General features: G+C 40.5%; 1 protein-coding gene across 1 annotated transcript; it reads right to left on the bottom strand.

Annotated features, from left to right (window-relative positions):
- Nucleotides 1-254: 254 nt before the first annotated feature.
- LOC308435271 (uncharacterized protein) lies at nucleotides 255-20171 on the bottom strand (the record flags this gene model as incomplete). The annotated part of the gene is made up of 8 exons (XM_080935944.1): nucleotides 255-2023; nucleotides 2839-2893; nucleotides 3098-3224; nucleotides 8615-8651; nucleotides 12526-12605; nucleotides 14672-14737; nucleotides 15329-15555; nucleotides 19877-20171. 8 exons carry the CDS (start codon nucleotides 20169-20171, stop codon nucleotides 625-627), a joined length of 2286 nt encoding a protein of 761 aa, XP_080792070.1. The 3' UTR covers nucleotides 255-624.
- Between the last annotated feature and the right edge of the window lie 139 nt (nucleotides 20172-20310).

Consider the following 20310-nt stretch of genomic DNA (forward strand, 5'->3'; position numbering starts at 1 on the left):
AGAGTGTCCTGGGGTTTGTGTGTGTTTGTGTGTGTGTGTGTGTGTGTGTATTCCAACTGTGGGCTCAAGTTCTTGTCCTACCCCAGTTTTCCAGCCATCCAAGAAAACAGGCAGGTGAAATAATGCCAAACTGATTTTATTTGCCAAACCATACTTAAAATTTTGTTATTTTTTAAGTATATGCTTAAGAATGGAACAAAAATAAAATCCTTTATTTCAGTCTTTAGTGTATTTCAGGTTTTTAGTAAGTTTACAAAAAATTGCATCTGTTTTTTTTCACATTTCTTGCTACAATGAACTACATGAAAAAATGTAACAACTTATTTAAAACGTAAAATTGTCTTTTATTTTGTACAATGACAATTTCATTTGGTTAGAAATGGTACTTCTTAATCTCCCAAGAAGTGCTCAACCCTCCACGTAGCCTCAGGTTGATTGAATGTTGTAATCCTCTAAAGGCATGCACCACCTGGTACAGCAGGCTTCATCCTATGTATACTCGAATATGTGAGTAAAAATTACACAACTGCTATATTGTCTTGTTTTCCCCCCATACTTTCTTCCTTCCTTGCAATAACAGCAAGCTGGATACAAAGACTCTCATGATTTTACATTGGTTAAGTTCTATCCACTGGATTTCTTTTCACTGTGAGTTCTTTCATGTTGGTGAAGATATGTAGAACATGTGAAGGCTTTCCCACACTGCTTACATACATACGGTTTCTCTCCAGTGTGGTTCCTTTCATGTATTTGAAGGGATTTTGAAAAAGTGAATGCATGCCCACATTGCACACACACATAGGGTTTCTCTCCCGTGTGAATTTTTTCATGATTGTAACAAGCCCTATGTTGGATGAAGGCTTTTCCACATTGCTTACATGAGTAAGGTTTCTCTCCAGTGTGAATTCTTTCATGTTTGTGAAGGTATGTGGAACATGTAAATGCTTTCCCACACTGCTTACAAACATAGGGTTTCTCTCCAGTGTGAATTCTCTCATGAATGTAACAGGCACTGGAATAGGTGAAGGCTTTCCCACAATGTTTACAGGAGTAAGGTTTCTCTCCAGTGTGAATCCTTTCATGGATCAGAAGCTGAGAGGAACGAATGAAGGCCTTTCCACACTCCTTACACACATAGTGCTTCTCTCCAGTATGAGTTCTCTCATGATTGTTCCGGGTTGTGGGATCACTGAAGGCTTTTCCACAGTGCTGACATAAATAAGGTTTCTCTCCAGTGTGAATTCTTTCATGTTTGCGAAGGTATGAAGAACGTCTGAATACTTTCCCACACTGCTTACATGCATAAAGTTTTTCTCTGGTGTGACTTCTTTCATGTTGGAGAAGGTGGTAAGAATGAATACATGCTTTCCCACATTGTTTACACACATAAGGTCTGTCTCCAGTGTGAGTTCGTTCATGGTTATAACAAGCCCTTGAATGGATGAAAGCTTTCCCACAATATTTACATGCAAACGTCTTCTCTCTAGTATGAATTTTATAATGTTTGATCAGGTGACCAGAACTAACAAAGGCTTCTCCACACTGCTTACATACAAATGGCTTTTCTCCAGTTTGAATTCTTCCATATGCCTGACCATAACTGCATGTCACGAGAGCTGTTTCACACTGCTTGTCCTCATGGAGGTTATCTTCAGTATGAGCTGTCTCACAGTCTTGATCAGAAACTACACTCCTGCGATCGGGGTCATCCGATTGTTTATTTCCACAGGGTCTCTCTCTGGAAGAATTCTCATGGGTAAGAAAGGGCTCAGAATGTGCAAAATCTTTCCAATATTTCTTTTGCTTAATAGGCTCGTCCATACATTTCTGATACTCGTACGGCTTCTCTACAGTTAGAACTCTGAGGTGCACATCTGACTGAGAAAGACCAGTGACACCGTTTTCACACTCACTGTTTCCAGGAGGCATGTACTCACTAACAATATGCTCTTGAATCTGTTGGTGGGTTTCTCTATACTGAATACCACGTTCAAATTCATAGAATCCTTCAACCACGTGAATGCTAGAAAAAAAAAAGAATATACTAAGTCTTATGGCTAACCATGAGAAGAAGTACTGGAGGCTGGGTACTGTGCCCACACTTGATATCACAATATTTAGGACAAGTTAGAGGAACTGTAAGTTTGAGGTCAGCCTGAGCCACGTGTAGCTCATACTAAGGGAAAAGAGTGTTGACTTTGCTGCTAAAACAATTTATAAATCTGAAAGGACTGAACACTGAGTCACAGGCCCTAAGAACATCATATTGTCTTATTTTCTCTAATACCACTGCTGTCTCCTAAAATAATTCACGTACATTTACAAAGAGAATGGTGAAAAACACTGCAGATACACAGTGGTCTATTTTGCTCATTTCATGCTTTGTTCTTTACTTATCCTTATTTCATGGTTGGCTCATATTTGGCAAACATGGTCTTTCCCAAAGTTACCAAAATTGAATGTCCATTATGCAAAATGGTTAGTCAGGCTTTATGGAATCGACACAGCTGAGTATTTTTAATGGAATTTATTGAAGGTTGGTCACAATATATCCCAGGCACACACATATTTTATATTCAAAGTCTAAAGGTAACTTGATAAGAATATATTAAATAACCTAGTACTCAAAGGAAAGTTTCTGTATAATGAGAGAACTGAAAATGTGCCATACAGCTCAAAGTTACAGGACATTGTGCAACATTCCGTTACCCAACTCTGAATGGTCAAGTGCAATGTGGTTCACATTTAGCTGTAAATCTGGATTATTTAGTTGGGTCTCCGATTTCCTATTACTTTCAAGAATTTGACGTAAATTCCTTTTCTTTGAGCATACATTACCTCAGATTTCTCCTAATATTTTGGTAATCTTCAATATTTTCTTCCTCGGTTTTCCCTGAAAGGTAAAGTATTATTCAACATTACATTAAAAATCATTACATTCTAGTCCCCCCCACACACCCTGTGGTATAATGTAACAAGGCATACAATATTCATCAACATCTTCCAGTATTTCAAATTATGCAAGTACATAGATGAACAAGAAACAGTTACTGTTCTGAACGAGCAAGGAAAAATTATCATGCTGTATTTTTTTTACCTATGAAGATCAGGTTGCTAAAGGTCTCTTTCATCACATCTCTGTAGAGCTCCTTTTGATAAGAATCCAACAAAGCCCACTCTCCTAAGGTGAAGTTCACTGCCACATCCTCAAAGGTCACTGGTTCCTAAAATAATCCACATACATTTACAAGACTAATGGTGGAAAAACACTGGAAGCATAGTGTGATTTGATTCCTTCACTTCATGATTTGTTCTTCATATATTCCCTATAGGCCACGGTTGGCATTATATGTTAGTATTTATAAATAGTGAATACACATGTACTATTCATTCTGACTCTCACACTGTCACACAATTCAGATGCCAATATGGAACTATAAGATAAATGAACGCCAAAACATGACAGTCTCTTGTGATATTAGCCTTAGTACTCTCTGTAAACTGCATCTTTATTAATTTAGAATTCATTAGAGTAGATGAAAGAGTTAAAATTTTAAGTTGGCCCCACTGACCCTGCCTTGAAGACAAGTATGTCTCAAGGCTAAAAACAAAATAACATAAAAATGGCCCAACCCCAAACCATCTGGACTCGATAAGGTCTGGCTTGGCAGTCCTGAGAAAAACAAGTACGAAGGTCAGCGTCCCCCAAAATAGAGTGGCCTAGAGTTGAATCGTGTCCAAAATAGACAGAATGTGCCAATTTGAATGAACCAATAAAATTGTTACGCACCTGTTGCTAACTGCCTATGTGATTTTCCCTATAAACACTTCTCCCCATTTGAGTTCAGGGTTGACTCCTCTATCTCCTGCGTGAGATATGTGTCATCCCCAGAGCTCTGGTCAAATAAACGTCTTGCCAGATTGCATCAAGACAGGCTCTCCGTGGGTTCTTGGGTTAGCATTCTCCCAGTACTTGAGTGAGCAGCTTCCCCAATTCAGGGGTCTTTCATAGACACCAACTCTAGGGAGCCTGTACAGGCTATTAATCAATCTTTGAAGTGTGATTTCTTTTAGAAGAGATAAATGGCAAGAAACAATGTGTTTCATTATGAAATTTTGATGCATACATTCTACATACCTGGACTCAAAACTCTGGTGTTCCTTTAGGAAACATATTCATACCCATTTACATGCCAAGAACTTTTGGTTTGGTCTCTTAATCTTACCAAAGTGGTCTCAGTCTTCATGTTTCTAATTTTTTTCTCTTCTCTCCTTTTTTCCTTCCTTCCTTTCACATTCCTTATTTATAAGATTACACAAAGAAACCCTGTCTCAAAACACAAAACAAAACAAAATTATAAGCTCCTTGAGAATCTAGAGAGATGGCTCAGTAGTTAAGAGCACTGACTGCTCTTCCAGAGGTTGTTGAGTTCAATTCCCAGCAACCACATGGTGGCTCACAACCATCTGTAATGGGATCTGATGCCCTCTTCTGGTGTGTCTGAAGACAGCTAAAATGTACTTAATAAATAAAACAAAACGAAACAAGCAAACAACAAAAAAAGTTCCTTGAGCTTCCCTGGCACTCAAATAATTAGACATCCTAATTGTTTCTCCAACATTCTATAAATTTGGTGTTTTGATTCAGCTAATAAAGAGTTGTGAACTTTTGGAGAGCTATACTGACTTCTTTTCCATATTTATTGTCAAGCTTTAGATGTGCATATGTACACTGTGTTTCTCTAAAGAGACAGTTGTCTGAGTCCAGCCATCTTGAGACAGCTTACCCTCTTGCTCCTTCCTCATGTTCCCAGGCCTAGGTGGCCCAGATAAGCCCAAACCACAAATGTCAATGCACTCAGATAGGTTTGCTCTAAGCCAGGACAAAAGCCACAATGGAAATATCCTTTTACATTACCTGTGATTGGTCAAGACTATACTCTGCTCAACCTGTTTTTGTTTCCCCTTTGCAAATGTTCCTGTTCTTCTCTTCCCTGACATGGTTCAAATCCCTAGCTGGTTTCCTCCTAGGACACCCAGAGAATAAAGCTTTCATTTTAAGCTTCTCGTCTCTGAAGCAAGGTTTCTAGATTTTTCCGCGAACCCAAAAGGACCATCAAGACTACACAGAGAAACACTACCTTAAAAACAAAAAACGAACAAACAAACAAACAAACAAAAACCCAAACGAAATGAAAAAAGAAAATTGTAAGCTTCTTGAACTTTCTAGGCACTGAAATAATTAGAAATCCTAACTCTGAGGGGAAAGGTTTCCCCAGTGGAGATATTATAGTTCTGCTGGGGGCAGGGTGGAGGAAGGAGGTTTGGCATTGGGGTGGTAGTGGTGGGTTTCCTTAAAGCAAACTTTATATCTCCAAGGTTCAAGGTCCGGAGTCATATCACAGAGCACAACAAACCTCACACAAAGAGATTTACTGGCTGCCTCTAATCAGGTAAGAAGCAGCAGAGAACTGAATAGAAGACAGGGTTTATATAGCATATCTTGGGAGCTGGAACTTTATAGGAAGATATTTCCAGGGTGAGGATTGGTAGGTTTTCAATCCAGAGCTTGGCTGGCCACCTGGAGCGGCCGGGTGTGTTAGACCCAGTGTTCTTTAGGCAGAATCTTGTGGTTGGAGTTCCTCAAGAGTGGGGCCTGGCCACTGGCTGGCCTCAAGGGTCTTACATACATATGGATAAATCTTCCTTATTTATGCATGTAATTTGTTAGTGAGCAATCTTTTCTTAAGGTCTCAATCATGACATGGCATAACATGTACACACACACACAAAAAATAAATGTAATTATTTAATTAAAAAATTTAAACATATAGGGCAAAGTCCTAACCTTATCTACATAGCAATATATCACATTCATATCATATCTCTTGTCAGTAACCCCAAAGGACAGAAAAGCATGAAACAGTGTATTTCAAACTCTAAAAGTAATGAACTGTCCACTGAAATGGCTAAATTTATGAAAGGTATCTTTATAAACAGAATGAAAAATAATGACCATTCCACACATGCAAAAACTAAAAAAGTTCACAATAACCAAACACGAAAATGAACACCAAACTTGGCAGAACCTTTGAGAACTCCAGACTGGGAGGGAGACAGGGAGGCTAACTGAAGATCTTCACCTCTCCCTGTGCTCTTCCAAATCCAATACCATAGTCACACCTCTGCAGCAGACCACCTGATGTGGCCTTCTGGCATTCCTTTGAACCCAAGTCCAGTGGATTACACACAACTTCCCTCCCCAGACATCCTCCCCTATTCATTGCCACTCCAACTAGAAAAGGTGGAAGACTCATCCAGATCTTCACCTCTCCCTCTATTCCTCCAAACCTCAAGTCTTGTGCCCAGATAGGTAGCAGACCACCTAATGGAGCCTCCCTTCCCCTACAACCCCAGTGCATCACACAGATCTTCCTCTCCAAAATTCCTCCACCCCACTCATTGCTTTAACCCAGCCACCAAATCCAAAAGACATTCTCTGTTAACCAGTGGGACACTCCAGCCAGCAAAACAAGTAGGCTAAATACAGACCTTCACCTTTTCCTCCATTCCTCCAAGTCCAATCCCCAGGTCTGTAGCAGACCCAATGACTTCTTACTCTGTGCCCCCATTCCCAGTAGACAAAGCAGATATGGGACACCCTGCTTTTCTCCCTCCTTTGGGCCTTTTAACCCCATCCTAACTCATACCCTGTTACCACTGTTAGCTCACAATACCTAGAAACATGCTTTACCTGGAAACCCTAGTGACTACAGCTATCAAGCAACACAGCCACAATATTTTCCTAAGAACCAGGGAACAACAGAAACCAAGGAACAAAACACTGACCCAACAAAGATGACCAAATATCAACACCGGGAATGTCACTCTTCCCAAACCTAGATGCCTAGATGGCAACTTAAAACCAGTAACAGCCAGGACAAGTCTGCTCTAGAGCCCAGCAGACCTACCACAGACCTGAACTGCAATGTAGTTAAATGCTGCAGTAAATATTAAAATAATAGTTTGGCTCATCTCTATATCGGCACCGTGGTCTCACTCCGCTTTCACTGCTTCTGGTATAGAATCCAGCGAGCGGATTTTATCGCTGGGTCCACGCCGCCCCCAAGGTCTCACTCCATCCACTCTGCCTGCCCTACTGCCTCCGCCCTGGGGTGTTTCTTTACCCTAAACCCCAACACAAATCAACTCTAAGGTGCGATAGCTTTTCATACAAGCTTATATATAAAACTTTCAATCCACAAACCCTCAACACAATAAGATCACATCAAATAGACAAAGATACAATCTGCCTTTCTATATGAGATAAAAGACCTATAAAATCCTTAATGTTCATAGCTACTTAACTCCAATTAAGTCCACCTGGATCTAATTCATCCTTCCTGATGTCCATCTTGGAACTTCTCCTGGTCCTCCTCCTCTGTCCTCTGACCCTCTCTCCACCTCCCTTTCCTGCCCAGTCACTGGCTCTCGTCTTTATTTTACTAATTAAAATGGGAAGGTTCAGAAGGAGTCACCTTCATGAGTACATCACTAGGCAGCCCTTCTTGGGGAAGTGGGATTAGTATCAAAATACGAGCAGCTGAAGAACCACGTACAGGTGAAGCACAAGAAAAAGACTTTAAAATACCCCTTATGAACACGACAGTGGGCCTCAAAGAGAAAAAAAAGAACCTTGAAAGAAATTTAGAAAACACAGTGGAAGGAAATGAATAAACAGATCAAAGATTTTCAGAAAAATAAGTAAATAAAAAGAGTAACAGGAATAGAGAAAGCAGAAGCCCATATCAAAGGCTGAATCAGAAATTTGCCTTGAGAATTTCTTAACAGAACGTACAGAACAAAGAATATTAAAAGCTTTAAGGGAAAAATAGAATATTAAGGCAGACCTACAGAATAGCCCCTGCCTTTTCACTAGAAACTCGAAATTGACGAAAAGAACACTACGTCCAGCAAAACTCTCAATCACAATAGATGGAGAAAGACCTTGCAGGATAAAACCAAATTAAGCAATAGCTATTTACAAATCTAGGCCTACAGGTCTACAGAAGGTATAGAAGGAAAACACCAAGATCAAGAAGTTATCATATCCAAGAAGACAGAACAATCCCAGACCAGCAAGCAAAACACACACACACACACACACACACACACACACACACCAAAATAACAGGAATCAACAAAAACTGCTTATTGGTACCTCTCAACATCAATGTTCACAGTTCCCAGTAGCGAGGAACAAACTAACCGACTGGAATCTAGGACTCATCCTTCTGCTGCATCCAGGAAACACAATTTAACATGGAGGATACACATCATTTTTGGTTAAAAGGATGGAACAAGATATTCCAAAATAATAGACCGGAGAACCAAGCCAGTGGAGCCATTTTACTATCTGACAAAATAAACTCCAAACCAAAACTAATTAGAAGAGGTAACTAAGGACATTACATACTAATCAAAGAAGGAAAAAAAATCCACCAAGAAGACATGCTAATTCTTAACATCCACGTGGGGATCCAGGTTTGTAAAAGCCGCATCTACAATTTAAATCACATGTTGACCCTCACATGATAGTGGGAGACATCGATACCTCATTCTTGCCAATAGACAGATGATAGAGACAAAAACTAAGAAGAGAAACATGGGAGATAACTAAAGTTATAAACTAAATGGACTTAACCGATATAGAAAACCTAAGCCCAAATACAAAAGAATACATATACCTTCTCAAGGACATCATGGAGCGGTTTGCCAAACTGATCACATACTTGGACACAAAGCAAGTTTCAACAGATACGATGAAATTAAAATAACTCCCCCATCCTATCTGGCCACCTTGGATTAATGCTGGGTATCAACAACAGAAACAACTGAAAGGTTACAAACTCATGGAAAATGAGTAACTCTACTGATTTAAAAATGGGTCAAGACAGAAATTAAAGACTTTCTAGAATTGAATAAAAATAAACATACAACATATCCAAACTTTGGAACATATTAGCAGTCTAAGAGGCAAGTTTACAGTACTAAGTGCCTACATTAAAAACTTGAATAGATTTCATACTAATAACTTGTGAGCACACCAAAACAAACAAAAGTACCAAGAATCAATGAATCAGAGTTGGTTCTTCGAGAAGATCAGCAAAACTGAAAAAAAAAAAAAAAACAAAAAAAAAAAAAACCCAAATTGAGTAAAAAGCAGAGAGAAGATCCAAATTAACCCAGTTAGACATGAAAAGATGGACATAGCAGCCACTGAGGAAATCCAGAAATGATAAGGCCACATGAACCAAACAACAGCCCCACCCCAGGCTTTCATGGGTTTGTAAAGAACTCCACCAGAGAAAAGCAGAATTCATGCCAATCATCCTCCAACTATTCCACAAAATAGAAACAGAAGGAACACTGCCTAATTCTTTTTACCAGCCAACAGTTACCATGATACTTAAATCTTACCAAGACCCAATAAAGAAAAAAATCACAGATCAATTTCACTTATAGACATATGTGCAAAAATTCTCAAAAAAATAGTTGCAAACCAAACTGAAGAACACATCCAAAAGATCATCCACTATGATAAAGTAGACTTCATCCCAGAGATGCAGGGATGGTTCAACATACAGAAATCAACACATGTAAGCCCCATATAAACAAACTGAAAGAAAAAACAAAAACAAAACCACAGAATCATCTCATGAGCTGTAGAAAAGAACTTTGACAAAATCCAATGTCCCAACATAATAAAAATCCTGGAGAGCTTAGGGATACAAGTGACATACTTCCACATAATAAAAGCAGTTTATAGCAAGCTGATAGCCAGCATCAAATTAAATGAAGAGAAACCCAAAGCAATTCCACTAAAACAGGAACAAGACAAAGTTATCACTCTCTGCATATCTACATATGTACTTTCAAGTTTTAGCTAGACCAGTAAGACAACTAAAGGAGATCAAGGAGATACAAACTGGAAAGAAGTCAGAGTATCATTAATTTGCAGACAATATAACAGTACACAAAATAATCCTAAAATTTCCACCAGGAAACTCCTACAGTTGACAAGCACCTTCAGCTGGATACAAAATTAAGTAACAAAACCAAGTAAAACACACACACACACACACACACACACACACACACACACACACACACACACACAACCAAGCAGTCTGAGAAAAAAAGAACTCAGGAAAAAATCTTTCACAATAGCTTCAAATAACATAAAATATCTTGGGGGTAACTGTAAATAACCGGGCACGGAAAAGACTTGTATGATTAAAAACTTTAATTGAAGAAGATATCAGAAGTTGGGAAGGTCTCCCATGCTCATGAATCACTAGGATTAATTTAATATAGTAAAAATGATCATCTTACCAAATTAACTTGCAGATTCAATGCAATCCCCTCAGAATTTCACACAATGATCTACAGATCTCCAAAGAGCAATTTTCAGCTTCATATAGAAAGATAAAACTCAGGAAAACAATCCTGACCAATCAAAGAACTACATGCAAGGAGGTATCACCATCCCCAACTTGAAGTAACAAAAAACAGCGTTATATTGGACAAGGCACCATGATGCCAGCAACTCTTGTAAGAGAAAACTTTTAACTAGGGCCAGCTTACATTTCAGAGGTTCAGTCCATTTTTATTATAACAGGAAGACGGGCAGCACTCGGGCAGACATGATCCTACAGGAGCTGAGAGTTCTACATCTTGATCCCCAGGCAGCCTGTGTGCCACAGCACAGGAGACACCACAGCCTGCCCCCACAGTGACACACTTCCTCCAACAAGGCTAGCCCTCCTAATGGTGCCAAAGCATCCAAACACATGAGAATGGCGTTGTACCTATTCAAACCACCACACTCACGGACACCTCAATTATATATATATGCCAGAAGCACAGAATAGAAAAAAAAAAGCATCTTCACTATTAACTCGGGCAATAAGAGCAACAATTAATAAATGGACCCTTATGGTACTGAGAAGTTCCTGTAAAGTAGCATCCTATATCCTTTCCTATGGCATGTGAAAATTTTTTACTGACTGCGCATCCAATAGAGAACTAATAACCAAAATATATAAAAGAACTAAAAACAAAACTAACAAGCAGAACAGACAAAAAAAGCCCACCAGATACCAACAAAATAATTCACATGGAAAATGGGGGGCACATCCAGACTACTCAAAAGGAGAAACTTAAATGGCTAAAACACAAAGAAATGCTCAACACCCTTAGCCACCATGGAAATGCAAATCAAACTACTTGGTACTCATCTCATACCTCTCAGAGTGGCTACCAATAAAACACGTGAGATGAGGGGTGAAAGGGATCTCAGCCATCCATTGCTGCCAGGAGGAAGTACTTCGGAAAAGTGTGCTGATTCTTCCCTCGGCATATACCCAAAGGACCCAAACGAATAAAAACAAACAAAACCACATCGACAGTATCACACAACCATTAAGAAAAATAAAATTCATAGGTAAACGGATGAAACAAAAAAAAGAAAAAAAAAACATCCTAAGTGAAGTATCCCAGCTCTAGGAAGAAAAATATGATCAGTGCCTTCCTTAGCCATCATCAGAGTAGCTTCATTCTGAAACATTCGGGGACAAATACAGAGACCCATAGCCAGACTATACAGAGAATGAGAAAGGCCTGGGAACCCTTTGGAAGAGGAAGCATTAAGAGTGTAAGACCCAGAGGGGATGGAGAACATCAAGAAAACAAGGCCATATAAAATCAACCTGAGTATGAACTTAAAGAGAATGAGGCAGCATTCACAACCTACCTGCCCAGGTTGGCATATATTATGGTTTCCGGTTTTTAATTGGGATTCCTGAATGTGCATGTGAGTGGGCCTCTGATTCTGTGCCCTTGGGCTCTTTTCCTTCTGTTTGTTTTGTCCAAATAAGGTGTATTAACTTTTGTTTTATCTTATTTTATTTTATCATTATGCCTTAGAAGCCAGTTTGTTTTCTAATGAGATTCAGAAAGGGAGTAGATCCAGATAGGAGAGGACGTGGGGAGGAACTGTGAGGGGTAAAGGGAGAAGAAACAACTCAGGATGTATTGGGAAAACAAGACTAAACTTGGCTACCAATGTTTACAAATAAATACAAAACAGGAGTTAAAAAAAAAAAAAAGCTACCTGAAGATTAACATGAGAAAGAAGCCTGTCCCGGAAGGAAAATCTTAAGCCCTTTCTAACTCGGTCTTTTACAAAGGAAAAGAACCGCGCTCAAGAAAAGCTACAGGTTTACAAACTAAGGAGATGCAGATGTTTTGTGAAAGTCTCACAAAGAGTCGTGGACCACATCTGCTCAGACTTTGGGAGCTCCTTCCTCAGTTCACTAGTCAACTGTTATTCTTGGGAGTGCCTTTCCTTTCCTTAAGTGGTCTCCATTCTATCTCTACCCCGGTGTCTCTGAAGGGAGTCAGGTCCCCTCTGAACTCAGACCCAAGTCTCAACACTTAGGAAGTATGCTTTCCTTAACTTACCTGGGCTTCCTCACTGTTTCTCTGATCTCCGCATTGAACTTAAAAGGCATCTTTTTGTTCTGTTTTGTTTTCTCTCCTACCTAACGACAAACGGCAATATTTAAAGCTTGCCTGCACTGTTTTCCGCCTTTCCCCTCTCAACCTCAAACTCGACTGCATTTTCCTCTGGTTTCCTTCTAAGTTCATCATTAATTCAGAAGAACCAAAAAAGTTACCCTGGCTTCCTCCAGACACATAGAGAACTCACAGAGACACATCAAATGAACAACTCAACTTGTCAAATAACCAAATAGGACTCAAACACAAGGTCTTAGGAAAACAAGAGCAAACCAGATAGAAAAGCAAAGGCATCAAAAAGAACAGAAGGATGAGGTGAGAAATTAATGGACTCGAAGAATACACACAATGTCAATGTCAATCTCAGAATTGGTTCTTTAAAGAAAAACACCAAAATAGACAAAACTCTAGTCAAACTAACAAAAAGAAATAAAACGAGGGAAGAGACAAATGAATAGGGTGATAAATTAGAGGGTTCGAGAGACTGTAAAAGGGGTGTGGGCAGGTGAAAAATAAAAGACCATTTGGTAGTATTTTGAAAGAAAATACCCTCCAAAAGGAAATGCAAAATATGTAAGAAATGGTTAAATTCTGAGTCACATACAACAAGCTAAGATTGAATCAAGAGGATATAAAGAGCTTGGGAATATTCATACGATGAGATCGAAATAGATATAACCCTCTCATCCCTTCTGTTCATGTTCACAGCCAAAAGGGGGGAGGGGACAAACAGCACGTTTTTGTTTTTACAATTAAATTATTCACCTCATCTCATGATTTTTTTTTCACAGCTAGCAATGCTAGGGAAAAAAGAAAAAAAAAAAATCTTCCCCAAATTCTACCTTTGCCTAGACAATTAATTGCCAAATTGGTTGGTGAATCCAAACAATTCTGATGCAAACTGAAAACCCTCTCTTCCTTGCAAGTCCACATTTTCTCCCACTCTCAGCCCAGAGGGAACCAACAAATCCTCCCGCATTAACACTAACTGCAAAAACCAGGATGCGGGATAAGTTTACAGTTCATTGGTAAAGGGTTTCCTAGAATGAGCAGAGCCTAAGGTTCGATGTCCACTACTTAAAAAAAAAAGAAAAAGAAAAGAAAAGAAAAAGAAAAAGGTAACAGTCCCCTTATAACAGTCTGAACGCTGCAGAGCATCTTCACACTAAGTCCGCAGTGATGCAATGTCTGGAGAGGCGCGGTCTCACCCGAGAGCACCGGGGACTAAATGACACTGTTCAGAAGGGGGGCGGGCAGGGCCGGACCGACGGGACCAGACCCCAGGCTCCCTGCAGCCTGCTGTGCACACAATTAAAACGCACGTGGGTGAGAGGGTGCGGGTGACAGACTCCACCTCAGACTGCTCCACAGAATCAGGTTAACGTCAGGGCGGCGGCACCACATGGGGACAAAGCCTCCGCAGAGTCACTAACATACCACGCACTACCCCAGGAACTCAGGGCACACTCACCATTTCCTGATTCAGACGTGAGCAGTGTTCTTCTTAAAGGGACTACAGTCAACAGAAGGCACAGCGACCCAGGCTAAGCCACCGTCAGCCTCCCTGCAGCCACACAGGACTCAAACAGGGCGGCAATGGCGGCACCCTCTGACTATCCATGCTCCTCATTGGACAGTTCATGCAGGAAAGTAACAGCGTCCCTGATTGGTGAGAGATACTGACCCACCTCCTTAACTCTTACCTGCACAGCATTCTCTTTCAGGTTCAAATGGAGCTCACCAGCAAATTGACAACTGAACCTTCCTAACTCTGGCTTCCCCACCCCCCGGAGGGGGGGGTAAATGCAGAGTATATTGAGCTATCACTCTATTTAAAGAGAATATACTTCTGGATATTTAGAGCACGGATTTAGTTCCTGGTGTAGTCAATGCGTTAGTTCCTCCTGCCTTTTCCACTTACCCACACTTCTTTTTTTCTTTACATTCCGGATTCAGTGGCTTAAGGGCAAAGCCAATGAGATCCCTACCTCCAGCTTTAGAGATAGAGGCTTTTTACGTGGGTTCTGGAGATCCAAACGCAATTCCTCAAGAAGGGTAATCAGGCATTTTATCAACCAACCCATCTCACCAGCGCTTCTTTGGGTTTGTAATACAGGTTCTCACTGCGCTGCTGTAAGCACAGTGTTTGGCTTTTCTAGTGCACAGGGAAGGTTGTTAGATTCAGAACGTATCTTCAACATGAACTTCTGTGGCAGACAAGATTAGAGATGCCTTTGCCAAAATTCTGGAAATAGTGTTTGTGAATTTGATGGTTTATTTTGATTAGGAGTGGTAAAGCTGGGTCTTGAGATACAACTAATCCTATTTTTCTGAGAAACCACCAACTAGATTTCCACAGTGGTTGTACAAGTTTGCACTTCCACCAGCAATGAAGAAGTGTTCCCCCTTGCTCCTCACTCTTGCCAGCATATGCTAACTCCTGAGTTTTTGATCTGAGCCATTCTGATGGGTGTAAGTTGGGATATCAGAGATATTTTGATTTGCATTTTCCCTAATGACTAATTATTTGAACATTTCTTTAACTGTTTCTCGGCCATTTGAGGTTCCTCTGTTGAGAATTCTGTTTAGCTCGGTACCCCATTTTTGAATTGGGTTATTTGGAGTCTACCTTCTTGAGTTCTTTATATATTTAGATATTAGCCCTCTATCAGATGTGGGGTCAGTGACAATCTTTTCCCAGTCTGTAGGTCGTTGTTTATCCTGTTGACAGTGTCCTTTGCCTTACGACACTCTGAAGTTTCAAAGGGTCCCATTTATCAACTGTGGATCTTACAGGCTGAGCCACTGATGCTCTGTTCAGTAAATCTTTTCCTGTGACAATGCCTTCAAGGCTGTTCCCCACCTTCTCTTCTATTAGAGCCAGTGGACCCACTTTTATGCTGAGGTCCGTGATCCACTTGGACTTGAGCTTTGTATAGGGTGATAAATATGGGTCGATTTGCAGTCTTCTACCTGCAGACCACCACTTAGACCAGCACCATGTGTTGAAGATACTTTCATTTTTTTTTCCCACTTGTTTTGGCTTCGTTGTAAAAAATCAAGTGTCCATAGGTGTGTGAGTTTATTTCAGGGTCTTTGATTCTATTCTATTGGTCAACCTGCCTGTCTCTGTACCATACCATGTGGTTTTAATCACTATTTATCTGTAGTATAGCTGCCTGGACAGATGGCTCAGCCCTTAAAGGCTAGGCTCACAACCAAAAATATCTTGACTTTTTTCAAATCCAAAAATCCTCTGAGAGATGCCCCTGTCCTATGTTATTGGGAGCATCCATAAGAATTATTTTCAGTCTAAATGAAATTCTCACATCTTTCCTTCAACCTGTTTTCTTTATTCTTATAATTCCTACATATGTTCATCCCCTTTACTTTGTATATACCAACTGATACTGATCACTATTCACACTAATTTTATTATTCTTTTCATTTTCTCAATAACTAAACCATTAATTCACACAGTACTTTTGAGTGCTCCTTTACTCTCCTCAAAAATTTGTACGTAAGTAATTACTGTCTTGGGGCTGTCTCACACTTAATTTTCACAATGGAACTATTTTTCATCTAGACTGTAGTTGTGCTATCCTGGAAAATAGTCTAAGATCTATTATCAATTATAAGTTTAGATATCACTTCAATCCTATGACAACAAAATCTTTGCTCAACCCTTTTAAGTGCCCTCACTAAATGTAGAGTGACTGAATTTAAAAAAGACAACAATAAAAATAGGAGCCAGCTATGTAAATCAGGATGAGCAGATCTCAATCCCACAACACCAGGAACTTAAGTACCAAATAAAACCTTGTCTCACCCAAAAATTATGAATCCTACAGGAATTGCCTTCAACAAAATGACAGAGATGAAAGTTCAGACACACAAATAAAAAGAATGATTACGGATATGTTCAGACAAATTAGAGAACAGGAATGTTTTCTAAGAGAACACAACCACTAGATGAAAAAAGAATTAAACTAAGAGATGAAAACAGAGATCAATAAATAAGAGACAAGCATAATGAAGGAAAATCAAAAATCAAAAGATGATGGGCAAAAGAAGTTCACTGGACTCAAATTGAATAGATGTCATAGAGAGAAGAATTTGGGGGCTTGAATACAAGGTAGAGGAATTGAAACATTCAGTTGAGGTCAGTGAGGAATTAAAAGGTGAATGTGGAAAGAGCACGGGATATCTTCTTTGGCATTCCACAAAAAAGCAAAATACAGATTCTAGACATAAGATGAGAAGAATTTTACTTCAAAGAAATAGGAATTAATTTAAATAACATTAGAAAAGACAGTTTTAAAAGCTAGGAAGAGTCTCATCAAGATACAAGAAACTCTTCTGGGCATATACCCCAGAGACACTTTAATACACAACAAAGATATATGCACCACAATGTTCATAGCGGCTCTATTTATAATAGCCAGAAGCTGGAAGGATCCCAGATGTCCTTCAGAAGACGAATGGATACAAAAATTGTGGTACATATACACAAAGGAATACTACTCAGCCACCAGAAACAATGACTTAACCAAATTCTTAAGAAAATGGCTGCATCTAGAGAAGATCATCCTGAGTGAGATAACCCAGTCACAAAAGAACAGACATAATATGCAGTCACTGATAGTAGGATGCTAACCCCAGAGGCTTGCACTCCCCCAGAAACAACTCACAGACTGTATGAAGTCCAAGAAATAAAGAAAACAAAAAATATACATATATTCACAAAACAAGAAGACTTTGACTATTTCCATGTTGCGTTTTGTTTTACATGTACTTTACGCTTATTGTAACTAGTAGGTTTTCAATGCATACTGTCAAGCCCTTGAAAAAAATCAAGTACTGACTAAAAAATATATTCACATGGTTTTATGTAAAATTTATTTTAATGTCTGAAAAAACAGTACTGACAAAAATGTATAATTTTAAGCAAAAAATGTTTAAAATCTGTACATTTATCTTTGTTTTGCAAAATAAAGTCGTTAAAAAAAAAGATACAAGAAACTCACAGAACACGGAGGAGAAGGCAAGAAAGCAAAAACAAAATAAAACAAGATAATGAAACAAAGAGACATTCCACAGTTTTATTTAGCACAGTTAAAACACTAATAGACAGATAAAAGAGGGGTATGGAAAATATCATGAAAGAGAGATCAATCTCACTAGTTGCTGATTTCTTAAGGGAAACCTTAAAAGCCCGATGGAAATGAGAAGAAGTTGTTTTAAATTGTTAAAAAATTATAACTGACAATTTACCCCAGTGTAACCTGGAAACACTGTCCTCATTATGAGAGAGAAAAGGAAAGCTTTTCTTTAAAAAAAACAACGCCAAGGGCTGGAAAGAGTGGTTAAGAGCACTGGCTGCTCTTCCAGACATCCTGAGTTCAATTCCCAGCAACCACACAATGGCTCACAACCATCTGTAAAGGGATCTGATGCCCTCTTCCAGTGTGTCTAAAGACAGCAACAGTGTACTCATATAAATAAAATAAATAATCTTTTTTTTTAAAAAAAAAGAAAAGAATGCCAAAAGAATTGATGACCAAGAAGTAAGCCTGACAGAACTTACTATGAGAAAACGTCACACTGAAGAAAAAGTTAAGTATCCCTAACAGGTTCTGGGGGAGGGGACACAAGGATAGGACTATTGCAAAGCAAAGAGGACAAACCAATAACAGAATGCTCCAAAGCAGCCCCCACACACTTTGAATAATAAATCTAATTATCTGATGATTACTTAAGAAAGAAATCAGACTAGCAGACTGGATTAGAAAATAGGACCCCTTTTTACTCCCTCCTAAAAATATGCTGGCTCATGAAGGACACGGGTTATCTTAGGGTGGGAAAAATGGAAAAAGATCTTCAATGAATATCAAAATACAAAGCAAGTAAGGGTCACTATTACAACATTTGACAAAATAGGAAACAAAATAGTATCAAAGGAGATAAAGAAGGTCATTTCATTCTGTCCAAAGAACAATTCCTCAAAAAGTAATTATAAATCTATGTGTTATGTTAGAACTGGAACTAGGGAAAGGAGCGGGAAACGGAGATGAGTCCTCAAAGATGCCCAGGAATTCAGACTCTGGAGACCAGCATCAGGGTGCAAATCTAAATTTCATTGTTTAATACAATAACTTATACACAGTTTGTCTGCCAATAAGGGTATTGTTGGGATTCTGTAAACCCCACCCCTCAATTACCTGCCAGTAGCCAGGTATGCTCTGCCCCAGTGACCTGACACTATAAAGGGGGCTACTTGCCCCTTCCTCTCTCTCTTGGCCTCTCTCTTGCCTCCTGGCTCTCTTGCTCTCCCACCCCTACCCCTCCTCTTCCCCTTCCTTTCCCCCCTCTCCCTCCACGTGCTCATGGCCGGCCTCTACTCCTCTATTCCTCTCTCTCTCTCTCTCTCTCTCTCTCTCTCTCTCTCTCTCTCTCTCTCTCTCTCTCTCTCTCTGCCTCTACTACCCTCTTAACTCTCCCATGACCTGAATAAACTCTATTCTGCCCTATATAGTTGTGGGGCTGGTCCCTCAGGGGGAAGGGATTCCCAACATGGGCCCCCCAGAGGTATCTCCCTTGCCCCCAGGCCTCGCTGCACCTCCATGGACCATATGCCCCCCATTCTCTTCATCCTTCCCCTAACATTGGTGCTGAAACCCGGGACATCATCTTTTCACATCGTTGGTGCCCCGTGACTTTTCCTTTCAGTGACTTTTCCTTTCATTGGTGCCCTGTCATCTTGTCCTTACATTGGAGCCCCGTGTGAGGAGATTTGATTTCCTCACGACCAGATATCCCTTTTTCCTTTCATTCTGTGACTTTTGACAACGTTGGATTGGTGCCTCAGGACTCAAGAAAATGCAGGTTCGCATCCTGAAGTTCACTAGCCCAAGACCTGGTAAGCTCCCTCCCCACATTGGTCAGAGTAAGCATCCACTCGGTCCAAGGATAGTGTTCCTGAGCTACCCCCCCCCCCCAGGACAGATGCTTTTACTGACCCTCATTCTAGGAATTTTGACCTTGGGACCCCCCCTCCTCATTTTACTAGACCCAGGCTGGGCCTGAATCTCATTCTGGAGCACCGCCTCCGAGGAGCACTGCCTCTGATTTAGCCCCATTGCCGACTCTCACCCATGGGCCGCCTCTGTGGAGCACAGCCTCCGAGTTTAGCGCCCCCATGGCAGCTATCCCTAACCTCACCTATGGGCTTGTCTTCGCTGCCTTTGTCCCTATTTCCTGGGATGCTTTGGTTTAATTTACAGTAAACAGAAACCAATAAACTGCACTCCCTTGCTAGCTATCAGTTCTGTGTGAATAGTGGGTCTGGCCCAGCCCCTAGCCTCCGCTTCTCCGCTTCTCCGTTTCTCTGCCCCTTCTCTGTCCCAGACACTTTCGGTATCTGGTCTGGGACACCGCGCTCTAGCCGCTCCCGGGGTCTCCGAGGATGGTGGCGATTGGGTTTCTTCAGGGACCCTGGCCTTGCTGTCAGTCCCTAGGGAAACCATGAAAGCAGGCCTCCTAGTAAACAGCCGCCTGCTTAGCAGATCACACTTGTGGTCCCCCGCCATGGCAGCACAGGTACTCCCCCTGGCCGGAACCTGGCCCCGCACAGGGACCCTAGATTTTCTTGGGACCTCAGTCTTGGCTGGCCATTCCACCCCCACCCCATCCGGCCAGGCATAGCGGCGGCGGCTACAGGGCTGGCGC

Source organism: Micromys minutus (assembly GCF_963924665.1).
Source record: "Micromys minutus genome assembly, chromosome: 22".
In the NCBI taxonomy this organism is placed as follows: Eukaryota; Metazoa; Chordata; class Mammalia; order Rodentia; family Muridae; genus Micromys; species Micromys minutus.